This window comes from Dysidea avara, chromosome 5 (genome assembly GCF_963678975.1).
Source record: "Dysidea avara chromosome 5, odDysAvar1.4, whole genome shotgun sequence".
Lineage (NCBI taxonomy): Eukaryota > Metazoa > Porifera > Demospongiae > Dictyoceratida > Dysideidae > Dysidea > Dysidea avara.
Genome location: NC_089276.1, coordinates 41,895,271 through 41,912,683, shown reverse-complemented (window position 1 = coordinate 41,912,683; position 17,413 = coordinate 41,895,271). Strand labels below are relative to the sequence as shown.

General features: G+C 39.0%; 1 protein-coding gene across 2 annotated transcripts in view; it reads left to right on the top strand.

Annotated features, from left to right (window-relative positions):
• The window catches only part of LOC136256861 (tudor domain-containing protein 7-like), a 62,269-nt gene extending 47,531 nt beyond the window's left edge, over positions 1-14,738 (top strand). Inside the window, exons 25-34 of one of the 2 annotated variants that reach the window (XM_066049921.1) lie at positions 6,206-6,319; positions 6,367-6,465; positions 6,516-6,554; positions 6,830-6,895; positions 10,124-10,227; positions 10,275-10,453; positions 12,545-12,627; positions 12,972-13,148; positions 13,200-13,326; positions 14,535-14,738. In XM_066049921.1, the coding sequence (XP_065905993.1) occupies positions 6,206-6,319; positions 6,367-6,465; positions 6,516-6,554; positions 6,830-6,895; positions 10,124-10,227; positions 10,275-10,453; positions 12,545-12,627; positions 12,972-13,148; positions 13,200-13,326; positions 14,535-14,674 (1,128 nt within the window). In that variant the 3' untranslated portion in view covers positions 14,675-14,738. Of the gene's footprint in view, positions 1-6,205; positions 6,320-6,366; positions 6,466-6,515; positions 6,555-6,829; positions 6,896-10,123; positions 10,228-10,274; positions 10,454-10,534; positions 12,515-12,544; positions 12,628-12,971; positions 13,149-13,199; positions 13,327-14,534 lie in introns of those variants that run through there. The other variant, XM_066049922.1, reaches the window with a different exon arrangement.
• Positions 14,739-17,413: the final 2,675 nt, after the last annotated feature.

The following is a 17,413-nucleotide window of genomic DNA, read 5'->3' as shown; positions in this document are numbered from 1 at the left end:
CTGCATGCCAATGTCATCAGAAAACCTCTCAACATGGTCCGCAAACCATTATCATCCCGAGCAAACAACTTGATGTCATCCATATACATTAGATGTGTCAAATTCACAGTTGAAGAAATCTTATATCCCTTCAAATTATCTAACAAGTAACTGAGCGGGTTCAATGCCAAACAAAACAACAATGGACTCAGAGTATCACCCTGAAAAATACCACACTTGATAGATACTTCTGATAATTGAGTAGTGACACCATTATGTACCCGCAAATATAATGTGGTCCTCCATAGCGGTATCAGTCTCTCTAAACAACCCACCAGTACAGATGGAAACTGAAACAATCGGAGGCACTCCAGGAGCCAGTTGTGAGGAATAGAGTCGTAAGCTTTTCTATAGTCTATCCAAGCAGCTGCCATAGATCTATTTTTACTCCTCACCTGTCGCCATACACTATTAGTCAGTAAGAGATGATTAATACAACCATACTGACCCCTGGAGCACCCCTTCTGAGCAGGATGAATAAGTTTGTGGTGCTCACAATGTTGAGATACTAGGGAAGTGAGACAGCCAGTCCATAACTTGTAAATGATGTTAAGACAAGTAATTGGTTGATAATTCTGTGGGCTAGATAAATCATTGCTCTTGGGGATAAGTAAAGTTCTCCCAACAGGAAACCACACAGGTAAATCCACATCTCCCATAAGAAAATTGTGGAAATAGTCACACAGAAAGTCATGAACAGAGGACAACCGTTTCCACCAGAACCCTTGAATGCCATCAGGGCCTGGGGATGCCCAGTTCTTTAGTCTGCGAATAGCAGCAGTTAGTAAATCTGAGGTTATAGCTGGTACAATATCATTTGAAGTAATCTCCTGTGCAAACTTGTCCCTCAATTGAGATAACCATGAGCTGTTCAAATTAGCTGAGGAATCACGCTCAAATATACTTCTCCAAAAAGCTACCAGTTCAGACTGGTCAGGAGCTCCAGTGCTATCAAATTTAGAATCAGTCCCGAGATTACGATAAAACAACTTTTGGTTTCTTCTAAAAGTCTTGTTCTGCCAAAACCGAAGTAATCTAGTTTGATATCTCCGTACTCTAGCTGCTAAACAAGTTATCCGCTGTTTCAAAGTCTCCACTGCTATTAAAAATGAAGGAGTCTCCACAATAATTATGGTAAAGTCTAAACAAAGAAGATTTCAGATGTCGTAATCGAGCTGTCAATGAGGGTGATTGATGGATAGCAAGCAATTGTGATAGATGACCCCTCAATTATTGTATTTGTGATTCCAACCGAACTTTCCAAGCACCCCTGTCATTTCGTCTCCCTCCTCCATCAAACCGCTGACCAGATAGTCTCACAACTGCCAATGATGCTGCATAAACTAAACAATTACATTGAGAAAATGATAAATGTTTACTCTGAATACATTCATTCACACACTTATTTACCAAGCATAACCACTTCTGAACTACTTTGGTTTGAGTCAACTTCGGTAATGCCTGTCGAGCAGTTAAGTTCAAAGTTCCCACCTCAGACAGACAAATACATATCTGATTAAATGCTATCCTCAAATCTTCAGAGGTAGCAAGATCAGTCACACAATGCCGTACCAAGCTCAACAAAGCCTCAAACTCACTTGAATTATCTAATACTTCATACGGTGGAGTAACATTGATGGATGCACCCCTCTCTGGTGGTGGGGCTTTAGATGGTGAGTCAGGAGGAGTACATTCCACAAGTAATGCATCATCAATTGAAGGGGATGGGTCAGTTTTCGTTGACATACAATGTCGCTGTATATCGTGTAACTCGTGTTCAGACAGTAACTTCGAGTTAATGATGGCACGTGCCTGACAAGCCAAGTTGTTAGTATTACAAAACGATTTGTCCGGATTTCGAGTATCCCAAAAACTCTTTAATCTCTTCTGATAACCTCTGCCAGCAGCTCTAGCCTCGTAGTAGCATCGCATCAACTCCATGTTCTCCAGGCGGGACCATGGGTGCTTTCCACGAACTGTACTTGTCACAGAATGGGTGTCGTTCAACAGTCCAGTAGAAGAGCTCCCGATAGATAGGGGTAACGAAACGGCGTCGTCATCTGTTCCTGACATCGGACGATAAGCTGATTCACTATCCAGACGGGCATTAATTGGAGAACTAGTCGAAGAAACGTCATAGCGGAGAGCAACCACTACAAGACCAACAAGTGTAAGCCACAGATAAAGTTTAATCATCGAAAATCACTGAGATAACAAGCCAAAAACAGAAAGCCAAAGCGAGCCTAACAATCACACCACTTTTGGTCACGTGCTACTACTACCACTACTACCACTACTACTACTACTACTACTACTACTACTACTACTACTACTACTACTACCACTACTACTACCACTACTACTACCACTACTACTACCACTACTACTACCACCACTACTACTACTACTACTTTTCATTAAAAGAATTACATGTACACACAATTGTACAGACAAAGAACAGAATCATGTACAAGTACATAAGATAATGTTCATTAAATCACATTTGTACACCGTAAGACATAAACAGTTCCAATTATGGCTGCCTTTTGAATGGTACAAAATAAATTGTTAGAAAAGTCTGGGATACGACGAAGGTGAGTAATACAGTTAGAAGATACAACACCTGTACATCCAACCACCACAGGGATAATTATCACCGGCATTCTGTACATCAAGTGATAATCATGTGCCAATGATTGATACTTCTGTAACTTTTCTTGCTCCTTAGAGGGCACATTTACATCAGCTGGACAAGAAACTTCAATGAAGTAGATCTTCTTAAGGTCATAGTCAAATAAAACAATATCTGGGCGATTACTCAGGTGGTGACTGGCAGACTGTAAGCCAAAATCCCACAGGATCTTCACTGCCGATGATTCAACCACAGCAGTGGGTCTATGAGTGAACCAACACGAGGAACCAGGTAAAAATCCATGCAGCCTCATCAAATGCCAATGCACCACTCCAGCTACTAAGTTATGACGGTATAAATAAGCAGTGGTAGCCAATGATGGACAAGCTGCCAACAAATGAACAACAGATTCTTCATGCTCTCCACACAATCTACACATTATAGAAGGAATGCTCATCTTCATAATCTTAACCTGAAGAACTCTGGTGGTGATGGCCTGATTCTGAATGGCAAGTATTGTAGACTCCGACTCTGAGTGAACATGGCTTTTCAGCCAGCACACACTTCTAGTCTTGTCAATTGAATTCTGGTTTAAAAGTGCATAATACTGACCATGAAGAGGTTTGTCGATGATAGAGTACATTAGCCGGCTAAACTGACAGTCACGAATCAAAGACTTCAGTGAAGAGAACAAGATGTTTTGGAAGTCTGATGTAACAGATAGTCTGATGAATTCCAAATCATCAGAAATGAATTCAGTGAACTTCCAGAGCTCGAGAGTCAACTTACAACCACTATGGCCGAAATCAAAGCCAACCTCAATAGGGATATCAATGAACTCATCGAAACCCAACAACAACCAAAAAGATCTCTCGATGATGAATCCACCCCAGACCCCAAAAGACCAAAAAACTCGGATACCCCCTCCCAGAAGGAGGGGCTGAAACATCTGATCAAACAAGTTTTGGGAGAAATGACACCTCAACAACCCACCCCCAATTGGAACCCACGGGGACGTGGTCGAAGCTGTCGAGGCCGAGGGAGAGGATATTAACTATTCATAACTGTTTAGCCAAAAAAAGAAGAATCTCTACTCACACATACACGCATACACCACATGACATTTCCAATTGTAGACACACAAAGTGTATCTACTGTGCTGAACATTACATTGTGAACTTTTCCGATATCTCGCTCACTGATGCACAAAAACTTGTGCTCAGTAAGGGACTCACCTTTATCCCTTCTGCGAAGCCTCACACTCCTAATGAGTTACTGAACGATTTCAATTCGTTCTGCTCAAAGCTTCGCATCCAAGTTAAGGGTACCAAACATACATCCAAAGATGGCTTTGACCTATTTCATAAAAACCAATCACATACTATCAACAGTAGACCCACCAGGTTTCAAAATTTCGAAGGAATCCTCGGTGAAATGAAACAGAAAATCTCCGAACTCTCACCTGATAACGTACAAATAAAACACAACCTCTCTCTAGCTGAAAAAACAGCTCTTAAGGAACTTACTGACAACACAAATATTGTCATCCAAAATGCTGACAAAGGAAGTACCATTGTGGTCCAAAACAGAACGGACTACATTTCTGAAGGACTCCTCCATCTCAGTGACACAACGACATACACACCATTAACTGGAGATCCAACAGCTCACCTATGTAAAGAAATCAAATCCCTTCTCACGGATTTCAAGAAAAAGCACTACTACTACTACTACTACTACTACTACTACTACTACTACTACTACTACTACTACTACTACTACTACTACTACTACCTACTAACTACTAACTACTAACTACTACTAACTACTACTAACTACTAACTACTACTACTACTAACTACTACTACTACTAACTACTACTACTACTAACTACTACTACTACTAACTACTACTACTACTAACTACTACTAACTACTACTACTACTAACTACTACTACTACTAACTACTACTACTACTAACTACTACTACTACTAACTACTACTACTAACTACTACTACTACTAACTACTACTACTACTAACTACTACTACTAACTACTACTACTAACTACTACTACTAACTACTACTACTAACTACTACTACTAACTACTACTACTAACTACTACTACTAACTACTAACTACTACTACTAACTACTACTACTAACTACTACTACTAACTACTACTACTAACTACTACTACTAACTACTACTACTACTGTGGAAACGCTTGCTATCACACCATCAGGTTCTCCATGAACAGATAAATCCATTGCCGGGTAAGTTTTGTCCTTCCTACAACCAGGGTGGAGGTGAAAATGTGAGAAAAAAAGATAATAGTAAACCACTCATCCAGTCTAATGCTCATATCTTCTGTCTCCTTGGGAGCATGACACAAACAAAGATTTTGGAACTCTTGCTGTGGAGATCATGATGCTACCAAGGTGTTTGCTGTTAGCACCTTCCTTCATTGTGGAACAAAAGCACAAAAATTTACAGAATTTTTTAAAGCTTAAATATTTTACCCGACCCTTGCACCAACATGTTCATTTAGTCTGACATAGATAGTATTGCCATGTTTCCTTGTATCCATGATGTAGCTACTCCAGTACACTGGGTAACAGGACAGCTTTTTAATAGAGTTTACTGGAGAAAACAAGTTGTGTAGTGGAACAAGCAACTAAACGTTCATAACACAACCACCAAACTCTACCTGATAAAATATGTCATGAATTTTAACCCTTAAACCCGCTTAATGCAGAAATTCGTGTCTTAGACAGAGTGCTGTAACTTTTAAAGCATTAATATTGCAAATCACCCAAGTTACAAGATTAATATCCACCCTCTGGATATGGTATATGTGACACAGTCTGGGAAAACCGGTCTTATCGCCTATTAAAAAGTATCGAGAAATGTCAGTTTTAAGTATTCAGTGTGTTGTAGCTCACCAATGGTAGAAGCTACATGTACCAAATTTTCACACATTTTACACCAATTTCTTATCTTCAAAAGCATCCACAGTAGAAGTAACCAACACTTAAGTTTCCTGCCATTTTAGATAGTTTTTAACTCGCTGTTGACTCTACCAAGCGAGCTCCAAAAAGGGTGGGAGGCAGGCAATGGACTGTTTAATAGGAAGGCATAGGGATGAATTAGGCTAAGTTGTGAGTCATTCACGTCTCAAAACTGGCTAAATGAAAGGACATTTACAGCATAGGTCTTTATTCAACACCACGGAGCTGTGTAGCCACACACAGCCATCCCCAAGCTGGTCAGAGCTCCATTAGGGCCTCAGACCGCTCGTATGGATTGCCATTGTACTTGGGACTAAGACAGACCACTCAAGTCTAGCTGATTTTGATTATGATATTTGATTGTTTATTTAGCTTATGTGTTCTTGGTAAAAATCAAATCTGCTGTCATGGGCAATAAGACTGGTTTTCCCAGATCCAGTCACATATATACCATGTCTGCCATTATCATTAACTAAATAGTTCTCTTAAGAGGCATGGTCACTTGTTTCATGTGATCCACAGGAAATTAGTGCCGACATGTTTGTCAACAAAATGGTTGTTGGGTTACGGTGTGTTGCTAAGCAACAAAATGGTTATTATAGAGCTGAGGTGACCAAGATACTATCAGGAACTGAGGTGGGTGTGTCATAGTGGATCACCTGAGGTCACATGATACTCTACAGGTGGAGGTGAGGCTGGTAGATTATGGTACACTGGTTACCATGGAAAAGTTAAGTATTAGAAATATTAGTGATAGCAGTGTGTGGGCATTACCTTATCAGGTGAGTGTGTAGCAGTATTCATAGTAACCACCTCAGTATGTTCTTATTAGGGTGTAACCTGTTGCCTTGACAACCTGCCTCCTCCAAAGGTATTGTTATTATATGTGTTAGCTGGGAAGGATGTGGTCTGGTGGTCATAAACACTTACGAGTTCCTGACTAGTGTGGTTGTGTACCACATCCATATTTGGTGATGATGTTATTGATGGTTGAATTTGTGATACTGTATAGCTTAGCTCCATTAGCTAGGTTTGTTCCGTGCAAGGTTTACCTGGATCACATGAGACAGCTAGCCGGGGTTGTAGCTAATATATCTGTGTGTATTATGTTGTATTGTGTGGATCTATTCTGTTATTTTGGGTCAGGGTCAATGGACCGAGAAGGCAGCGGATTACCTCAAACAAAAATGTTGTCAAGAAGTTACCATACAGGTATGTGATTATGTGGGATTTGTGACCTTATTAAACAACAGTAGTGTGTGTTTGTGACCTTATTAAACAACAGTAGTGTGTGTTTGTGACCTTATTAAACAACAGTAGTGTGTGTTTGTGCGTATGTGTAGTATGTACATCTGTAAAGTTGTTATAGTAATAATAACTGAAAAAACACCTTAGCAGGGCCCATGGGCTAACATTCCTTAAAGGAAACATACGCTAATCAAACGGTACGGTCGTACCATTTAAGTAGGAATCCAGGTGAAATTTTCGTGCACCGCCCAAAATTCCGCCTTTAAAAATGATCCTAGAGATATCAGGGCACGCTGAAAAACAGCTATTGCTGATGCTGTCTCCCTGTTTAAATAACATTAAAAATAATAAATCACATGATGAAAATCACCTTTACAGAATAGTGCTAGTTAATATAATACATAAAACAGCATTAAATATAACAAAATGCTTACAGGTGGCCGGATACAGAATTTTAAAAATTGCCAAAACTTGGAATTTTAGACTGACTGACTGACTGACTGACTGACTGACTGACTGACTGACTGACTGACTGACTGACTGACTGACTGACTGACTGACTGACTGACTGACTGACTGACTGACTGACTGACTGACTGACTGACCACAGTTGTAAGCCTAGAGGCCAAACGAAACAGTGCACGGCCACCATTTTACACCACAATAACAAACTCACCAGTGGGATGTACGTTTTGGGGTTCCGACAAATGTGTGCCCTCTGCACCTTATCTTTTCTTTTATCTTCAATTAGGCTGCTTGTCTTCTTCGAAACCATATCGAGGCATTCATTTTTGGTATCAACACTTTCTTTAAGCAACATAATAGACGCCACAAGATCATTTAAGGCGCTTAGACTACGCTACTGTACGGAGGAATAGATTATATATTCCTTACTTATATAATCTATGACAGAGGCTACTGATAGCTTTCACGATAGGTCACAGGATCACATTCTACGCATTATTGATCTACCAACTAAAACCACGATGACACACCCCTTTTGCACTAGCTGTATTTCAGTGACCACACACCTTCAATTTGGAATGCTAACTCGAGATAATCGACCAAAACCACGCCCCTTTTTGGGCAAGCACACATCTTTGCAGGCTGCCTCGAGATACTCTAACACAGCAGTCACCGTAATTGAACAGTCACATGTTTATAGCTAGCTGTATGCCTTAACAAAAACTAAACAAACTAGTATAGTTAAAAATTATAAATTTACAAATAAAGTAGGAATCCAAGCAATGAAAAGTAGCGAAACAAGAGATGAACGATGGTAGCTATTATAGCATAGCTCGGTGGGAAATTCCTACTTTGACATTGAACACAAAATAATTGCTATGCCATGCCAAAGTAGGAATTTCCAACCGAGCTATGCTGTACCATCGTTCATCTCTTATTTCGCTACTTTTTATCGCTTGGCAGGGCTCAACCCAGACTATTAACCTAGAGAGGGGAGAAGTAAGTCACTTCGGATTCTAGGGGGGTCTGGAGGCATGCTCCCCCAGGAAAATTTTGAAAATTTAGGTGTAAATATCTCAATTTTGGTGAAATTTTACTGTGATGCCATTGAATATTGACCATTGGATTATACAACTTTGGGATCAATTAAACCTTTCCATTTCTCAAGGCTTTAGGTATAAACCTAGGGGGGCAATAGCTAACCCAGGAGGGGCATGTGCCCCCCTAGATTAACTCCTGCTTGGATTCCTACTTTATTTTTAAATTTATAATTTTTAATATACTAATGAAAATGAATAGCAGCCTCAAGGTTTTGTTGAAGAGAGATTTTGCAGAAAAAACAACACAAACTATAAAGCATGTTAGCTAAAATATTAACATGGTAATACTTATGCACCAGGGGGCTTGGGGCTTCCCTAAAGAGTGGTAGAGTGGTTCAGAACCTCTGTACTTTGCTCAAAATTCTTTGATGTGGTAAAAGAATGCATATAATTAACAAATTGACTTTGATGTTAGTAGCAAACTGATACTGTAGATTCCCTAAAATTTTGGCATCTCTAAATATTCGGCACTCCCCATGCTTTGAATGCAATGTGCTCTAAATTCCGGCAAGCGCAGGAAAGTTTCTAATTATAAGCGCGCTAATTTTTCTGCACTTGGAGCACTAGTTGACGAAGGTCTCTTGAGGATTCCCAGTGACCTCACACAATTGATGCTGGATGAAACATCAAGTGTGAAATTGTTCAGGGAACGTACCCAACGATATCATCGTGTGACGTCACGACTACCGCAAAACGATCTTCGTTTCTGTTCACAGGATAAAATCTCTCCTGGCCCCACATCTCCTTATAACATGATACGCCCTCAGATAACGCTTTGTTAGCCATGGAACACTTCATGCTGCATCTGGTAGCGAGATTTATCACGAGATAGTTCAATAATACTATTGATTGTGATTTCTATTTTTTATTACTTGTTGAAATCCTTAATATTACGTCTGAGTGATTGTATTCAAAAGTGATGTAGTAATGACATTGACCATTCCTCCTGGATAATGTAGACAATCATAGTATATACCAGAAAGTAAGCAGTAAACGGATCGCAAATAACATAGCCATGAAGCGTGCAGACTGCATTAGGGATAGATCCCTAAAAATTCGACAATAGCACCGGGCTGGTACATTTTTTCCTAATTGTTCGGCCAGACACGATCTGAATTAATTTATTTCTGCCGAATTTTTAGGGAATCTACGGTAATTGTACTGCTCTACTTTATTTTTCTGGGGAAAGCTCTGTACACCTGTCAATATTAAGCCCCTCCTGGGCGTACATGGGGGAATAGTGGGGGATATGATCCAATTTGACCTTAATAATCATTCCACCAGTGGGGCATTTGATTGTTCAGCACTTGCTTGACTTTATAAGCTATGCACCTCCTGCAAGAATAGCCTACTTTCCCAAAGTACACTACGTGGGGATTTGACTACTTGTCATGCCCCACGGGTGGGGAATTTGATTTTGAAAAAGTCAAATTTCCACCTTTCCCCCACCCTTGCCAGGGAGGGGGGTGGTGGGGCATAATATTGATAGGTGCATTAGTCGGTCAGATGAGTTAACTAGCTTCATGATGACTGGTGTTTAGAAGTAGCACATCAACTTGTTTCATACACTTGTTTTAATCGATCACCTTATTATACAATGAACAGTAACACTTCCCTCCATATCTAGACCACATCAGACACACCTCCTTCACTGGTAAGGTTATACCTTGAGGACAGTGATGATGAGGAAGATGTTAATGATTGCCTCAGGGGACAACCACAATTGTTTGGGTTAGTATTATGTGTTGTGTAACCATCGGTATCCATAAACGTTATAGGTTATCATGGGAACAGGCTGGTGAGGATAACAACAAGTCTGATGACACTGATTGTCATGGAGACTGTGAAGACAGTTGTTCACAACAGGAGGGTAATCCCCCTGAGACCACACTAAACACAAACCTCAACTCTAATAATATCAACTGTGATCCTGATGGGGTATCACAAAATGGGACAGGTGAGTGAAATAGTTGGAATACATTAACCCTTCATTTCCCAAGTATTGCACAACATTTATACTACTCTTTCATACATTTAGCTATCATCATGAAATTTTCTGCACTACTCTACACCCAGTGATCAGTTGAGAGCATGGTTGTGATCGTCAAATAGTAGCATGGTTGTGATCATCAAATAGTAGCATGGTTGTGATCGTCAAATAGTAGCATGGTTGTGATCGTCAAATAGTCTAATTAGGATTGTGGTGCATTTTAACATTAAATATTTTCAATAATTTTTACGACATACAATGACTGCTCTATTAGGAATCTTTGCTATTTCAGTGGATAGCCACAACATTCAGCTACCTATAGAAAAACATTGGAATAGAAAAGCATATTCTGTGATGTTTTATGACTAGAATGAAGTTGTTTGCTACTGCATGAAAGAATAGGAATACAAATAGCATTATATTGCCTGAAGGCATAAACAATCCTTTTTTAAGGAAATTTCTAATCTGTGCTTAGAGGTTACTAACTAAATATAAACCAGTAGTTTAAAGAAAGAACTTTCCATCTACTCAGGGAAAAAAATCACTAGGAAGTACAAAAAATGTATGGAAAAAGGTGCTGGGAAACCAAGGGTTGGTAGGCCTGTAGGTGACACTAGTGTGTCCCAGAACCCTCACAACCTTCTTTCAGCCACCACAACATACATGACTTTAGCTACAGTAAGACTGTGTATACTGTAAGAAAATTTTCGTCTATTAAAATTTTGATCTAACACATTTTCGTCACTAGCATAATTGACGAAAAATTTTTGATGAAATGACTATGTCAATATTTGTATGTGTGAATTATTCGTATAGTTAAAATAATTTGTCGTTTTAATTTTCGTCAATACAGCTAGCAATGAAAAATTTTTGGCGACAAATTTTTCCTGATGTATGGTACTGTGTGTGTAATATTTCAATATCATACAGTATGATAGTAACTGTATAGTAGGGACCACAAAGGAGTAGGTGTGGCCCACAAAATAATATCACCCAAAAACCAGCCTTGATTTTCCCTGACAACAATGAGACCGTATTGGTTGGGTAAAGCTAAGTCCAAAAAAGCTTTCAAATCGACCCGAAATGCTTTCAACAAGTTGCTACAGAAATTTTTTTTTTTAAATTTATTCTCTATGGACTGAGTAAGTAACTGACTGATGCCTTCAGACAAGCGTAACTCGATAACAGTTAAGGCTACGGGCTTGATTTTTTCACTGTTCAACGTCGCTTCGACCCGACAGGTGCCTTTTGGCATACCGCAGTATGTACAATGCATTCTTCATGGACTTACCAGTGTCCTCCTTTGTGTCCCATTCATGTTTGCTGACAACGAAAGGTGTCGATTTGGCAGCATGTAATGGCTTCCCTTCGTAGTGGAAATTGTCTGTATTTTTCATAGTGGCTATTTTGATTGCAGAGGTGCTTTTCAAGCAATTCTTGATTCGTACTGCTGTGTAACGGGTTGAACATATCCTACAGTGAAACGTAATGGATACTTCACTTTTCAGACGATGATTAATATAATTGGGGCGCGCGGCACAATTTCTTTCTTTTGGTATGCATGGATTGACGAGGTGCTTTTCGAACAGTTCTTGATTCGAAATTCTGTGTAACGGGTTGAACATAGCTGACAACGAAGCGTAATGGATACTTCACTTTTCAGACGATCGCTGATATAGCTGGGGCACGCGGTGCCATTTCAGATGCGGCATGCATGGGGGTTCACCAGTCATAATAATAAAATTATTTACAAAAAAAGTTAACAAACAAGTGCACGAAAAAATAGGAATTTTCAACTAGAGTAGGGATCATAGCACATCGATAAAAAGTACTGAAAGAAATGCACAGTAGGGATATAACACTTCTTATTGTTTTACGGTGATTTAATATCACGGACTACTCCAACTTGTTTCAGTACTTTTTATCGATTCGCTATGGTCCCTACTCTAGTTGAAAATTCCTAATTCTAGTTGAAAATTCCTAATTTTTTTGTGTACTTGTTATTTTTATTTCCAATATTTCTTTTATATTTCACTGTTATTTCTTTTACTGTTTCAGTGATGTCATCAGTTAAACTACAAAAAGAAGTGTTTGAATTGGTGAAGGTCACTTACATCTCCATGACAACTGATGCATTTGTGGTAAGTGTTTGGTATTGTAGAGGTGGGCTTCTATTAGAGTATTACCCTGTATCTCAATTGTCAATTGTTGTATTAGAATAGTGTATGCCTACTTCATTACGTTGCTAAGGAAGTGTAACAAAAACACTCCAACAGTTACACACAGAAGTGTCTTAACTGGCTATAGGTTGTCTATTGTAAAAACCTCAAGAATGATGTTCTTTGATTTGTACTTGTGAGCTAAAGTGACACTGCTTTTTAACTTGGTTGTTAAACTAAGTGTACTTGGGGCGTTCAGAAAGCATCTTCAGAAATCTTGTGTTATAAATGTCAGAAATAGTTCATAGTCTATTCTTGTTATCTAGGTACAAATAGTATCCAATCAAGAGAATATTGAACACTCTCAGAAACTATTACAACAATTTTGTGAGGGAACCACCTCTAACTACTCCACCATCGACCAGTTGCAAGGGGTGACACATTGTGCTGTTTGTTACCAGGGGGTGTGGTATCGAGGGGAGATCAAAGATGTTAATACAGAGGTAAGTCATTAGGATATTATTGTTACACTATCAGTATACTATAACTTGTAGGGTATCACTGTTACACTAATTGATTATGGTCCAGATGTTACCGTGACGATAAGTGATATACATCATCTTCATCCTTCGATGGTCACCATGGCAGCACAAGCTGTTTGGTGTCGCTATTATACCTCTAGTAAGTCTTCTTGTGGATCATTTGGTCCCTGAGTGTACATCATGTGATCCTCAAAATGGCATCACTAAATGATCTCTATTTGGGGTGGTATAACTAGTGGTGTGCGATATATCAAAAAATATCAATATCGCAATAATTTGTCGATATCGTTATTATATTGATTATTGATTCTGCTTTAGCAAAAGGCAATATTCACGTCATTCTACACTTTTGATGTAAAATGTTACCTAGGGTTTTACCCTAATGCTAAATGGTAGACCAGAACTAGCTGTATAAATAATACTTTGGCAAGGATGTGTGTAAACCCTTTACGTACCTTTATAGAATGATCCGTAACTGGATGGTAGTTGCTACTATCAACTTATAGCAAGTTCCGTTTGCTTTGCTTTGCCATCCATCACGTCTTAGGGTGGTGTCTGATTTGGTAATGATCAGTCACCACATGGTACCAGTAGGATGGCTACTGTCTGGTGACTTTCACAGGTTGGGTCATCAAGGTCTGACCTAGATTGGATCACATGTGTAATGGATCCAGTTTCTTTTATGAGCCACACCCATTTATCAGTATCATATGTAAGCATACATGAAGCCTCACCATTTTATCAATGGGTATGCATGAATCATGTATGTTGATGTCTGCAAGCTGTCATGCCCGCTAATCAAATATAAGTTCCTGTAGTTTTTTTACAATAAGCTAGCGTCTGCTGTGAGCCACACCCACTTGCATGCATGAAGCCATGCTAATTTATCAATAAGTAGTGTTAAAGGTTGTAAATATCCATGCAGTCACACTTGACTTGTCAAAACTGACCTCAACAACTATCAAAAGTTTGGACACTGAAAATAATATTGACGAATTTTAAATATGGCGGCAGTAAACTCTGGAACAAGACTCACTGCTGTTCATCACTTCATAACAAGTAGTTAAAGTGGTCATTAAAATTATTTTAACATTCTCCAAGTAGCCCAGTGAACAGACTATTGTTTTGGGCTATAAGAATTGAGTTACTCCACCAAATGTCACCGTGCATGCCCATATTGTGTGAACATATATTCCCCAGAAATTCTTTGTGGGTATAAGAGTTAAGCAGTAGAGACATCTGTAGAGTAGTCATACCCAGTGATCTTTTTGGTATAGATTCATTGTTAGTCATTGGTAACAGTAACTGATATGTTATATCAACTTTTATGTCTCTCTCCTCTTACAGTAAAGGAAGGTTGTGCTCGACCGGTGGCCATTGCTTCTGGTAACATCTATCATTGTTTTGCTTACTTCACCTCCAAGAGTTACTATGTCGTCCATCTTGTGGATTATAATACCAACACTACTCTAGAACAGTTGCCATGACTACCTCCTCATGATTTGTTGACTTTTTTATATGATAATTTAATGTGTTATATGATGATAACAATATTGTATAGTGGGTGGTTTGTGTTGTGTGGGGACTATCGAGGTGTTTTAAATTATGTCATACAACAGAAATGATGGTTGTTGTAGGATAACCTGTATATTAGGGGTAATGAAGAACTGGGCTTTTCCAGCCAAACAATGTCACCCTAAAACCAGCCTCAATTTCCCTTCATGGCAACTTGGCAGCATTGGTTAGGCACAGCCAAGCCCAATAATGTCTTCAGACAATCCCAAACCTTTCCATAACTTGACAATGCACTGTTAAAACAATTTACATCATGTGACCTCCTATAAGGTCATGTATGGTTCAATTCCAAAGAAATGATCAGGGTTTTACCACCATGTAGTGGGGACCTACATACTCTGATCCCCCTAACTCGCTCTCTCGCTAAAGCACCATTTCACACTAACACCAGTTGAACCATGGCAATTGTTTGTGGAGAGGGTGGGAATAATAATGTTGAAGCTGCTTAGAGTGCAGAACACTGCATACACACACCACTTTAAAACTGCAACTTAGCACCTGTAACACTGGTTTGTGCCCAGGTTAGCCTTGTTACATCTTGACACTATTTGACGTTTGTCTCTACCTTCCCATGGGCCCTATGCATAGATTGCATATTTGTTTCACTAGCAACCAGGTGCTTCCAGTAAACCATTGAAGGTATACAGTACATTCAATCAGTCCAATTGTAAACTGTTACTTTTGGGCAATTGGAAACAATCAAATCATGTAAATTCCCTACAGTAAAAACCTTTATTTAATGACCACCTCCATATAAAGACCACTTTGTAATTAGATCTCAAAGATAGCTAAGGCATACTGACCTTACAAGACCACTTCATGGTCACCTTTTATAAAGACCACCTCTCCACCTAGGTTCCAATCATCGATTTCATGACTGGCACATTCTGGTACAAACTAAGCAATAATGGTAGATGACTTGAGTGAAGCGTGGACCAAACTATGGGAGATGACATTGACCTCTTTCTATGAGTCATGAAATACATATTTGAAGCTTATCAAATATTACCATGTAAAGAGGTGGTCTTTATGAAAGGTAACCACAAAGTGGCCTTACCTGTATTTAGAACCCAATTACAATGTAGTCATTGTACGGAGGTGCACGTGGTCTTTAAAAGTGACACTAAGTGAGGTTTTACTGTAAGGGCCTAGCTGTTGTGATAAAGCCATGGAATACTTGGAATCTTAGCTATTATTACAAGACGTGACGTTTGTAAAGAGGTGGTCTTTCAGCGGACCATGAAATGGTCTTATAAGGTCACCTATTTTTGAGATCTAATTACAATGTGGTCTTTATAAGAAGGTGGCCACTAAACAAAGGTTTCACTCTAGGGTATGTTTAATTATGATGATTTGACCATTTCCGGTTTCCACTGTTTCCAATTGCCCGTTACTTTTACCTTCATACAAACTGAGCATCTCGTTACATATACTATTATAACTATGTACTGTTAATTTCCACATAGGTCATCAGAGCATTACTGTTAGCTACAACATCAGGATGAATGAAGTATATAATGCATACACAGTAGGAGTTCGGTATCTGACTTACTATTTTAATTTAGTAACATTGGTTACGGTGTACATAAAGCAAATGGTAAAGTACAAAAGAATTATCACGTACAGTTCATGTACGTGTGATGGATGGATGCGGACTGTTCCTGAATAAAATATACTTGAGCGTGACACTATCCGACAAGTGGTCTCATCACCTAGAATGTAAGCATGATAATGTGTATCATATGTACATTTGTAAACATTTAAACAAAAAATAATTGTTTGTTCATCAACCACAAAATTTTTTTGGATCACTCCAATCGTCAGCATATCATCAATAACTTCAACAATTACACCAGTTTTCAGCTTGTATTCGTCACCACCAACCTTCACCCAGCTACAACTACAAGAAATGAAAGGAAAATATAGTTGTACACCTCAGGAAAAGATTGTAGTGCATTTGCTTGTTTATATGTGTGTGGGTGCATGCATTCTTACATGCAACTAGCTGGAGGAGTGGGTACATGTAATTCATTGTATTATGGAGGTGTGCTTGTGTGCAATTCCCTTGATCACAAAGCTGAAAGTACTTGAAAAAGACTGATTCAACTGTTCTTCAAATGTGGCATCACACACAGCAGAGCCTACAACATAAGCATTGCTATTATGTACTATTATAATGACCATTCACTATAACCTCCAGGGTTATTATTGTTTTTCATTCCTATTTAAGTAGCACTGATATAGCTGATGTTTCATCGCAAGGGTGTAAGGTAGATTGATAAGATTACTTGTTATTAACAAATCTTGATAGGATCCATCAGTAAAACTGCACTGGCCACTATCAGATCCACCACTGGATTGCATGTCCTACTCATAATCTTCCATATTTTCCATGTAACAATGGTGGTCACTGTCAGACTGGGGTACTGTAGTTGCACTAGTGGAATCAGTGTTATGAATACCAGTCACATGGTTCACAAATGTACAAAAGTAACTTTTCATTATATTTGTAGTAGCTATATAGAGGATATATAATGAGCTGTGGTGTCTGATCTGAAACATTTTAGCCTCTTGTTATTTATAACACACTCACAACACCATGACACTTATTGGATGATTATGCATCGTCTACAGAGTACCAAAAGGTGACT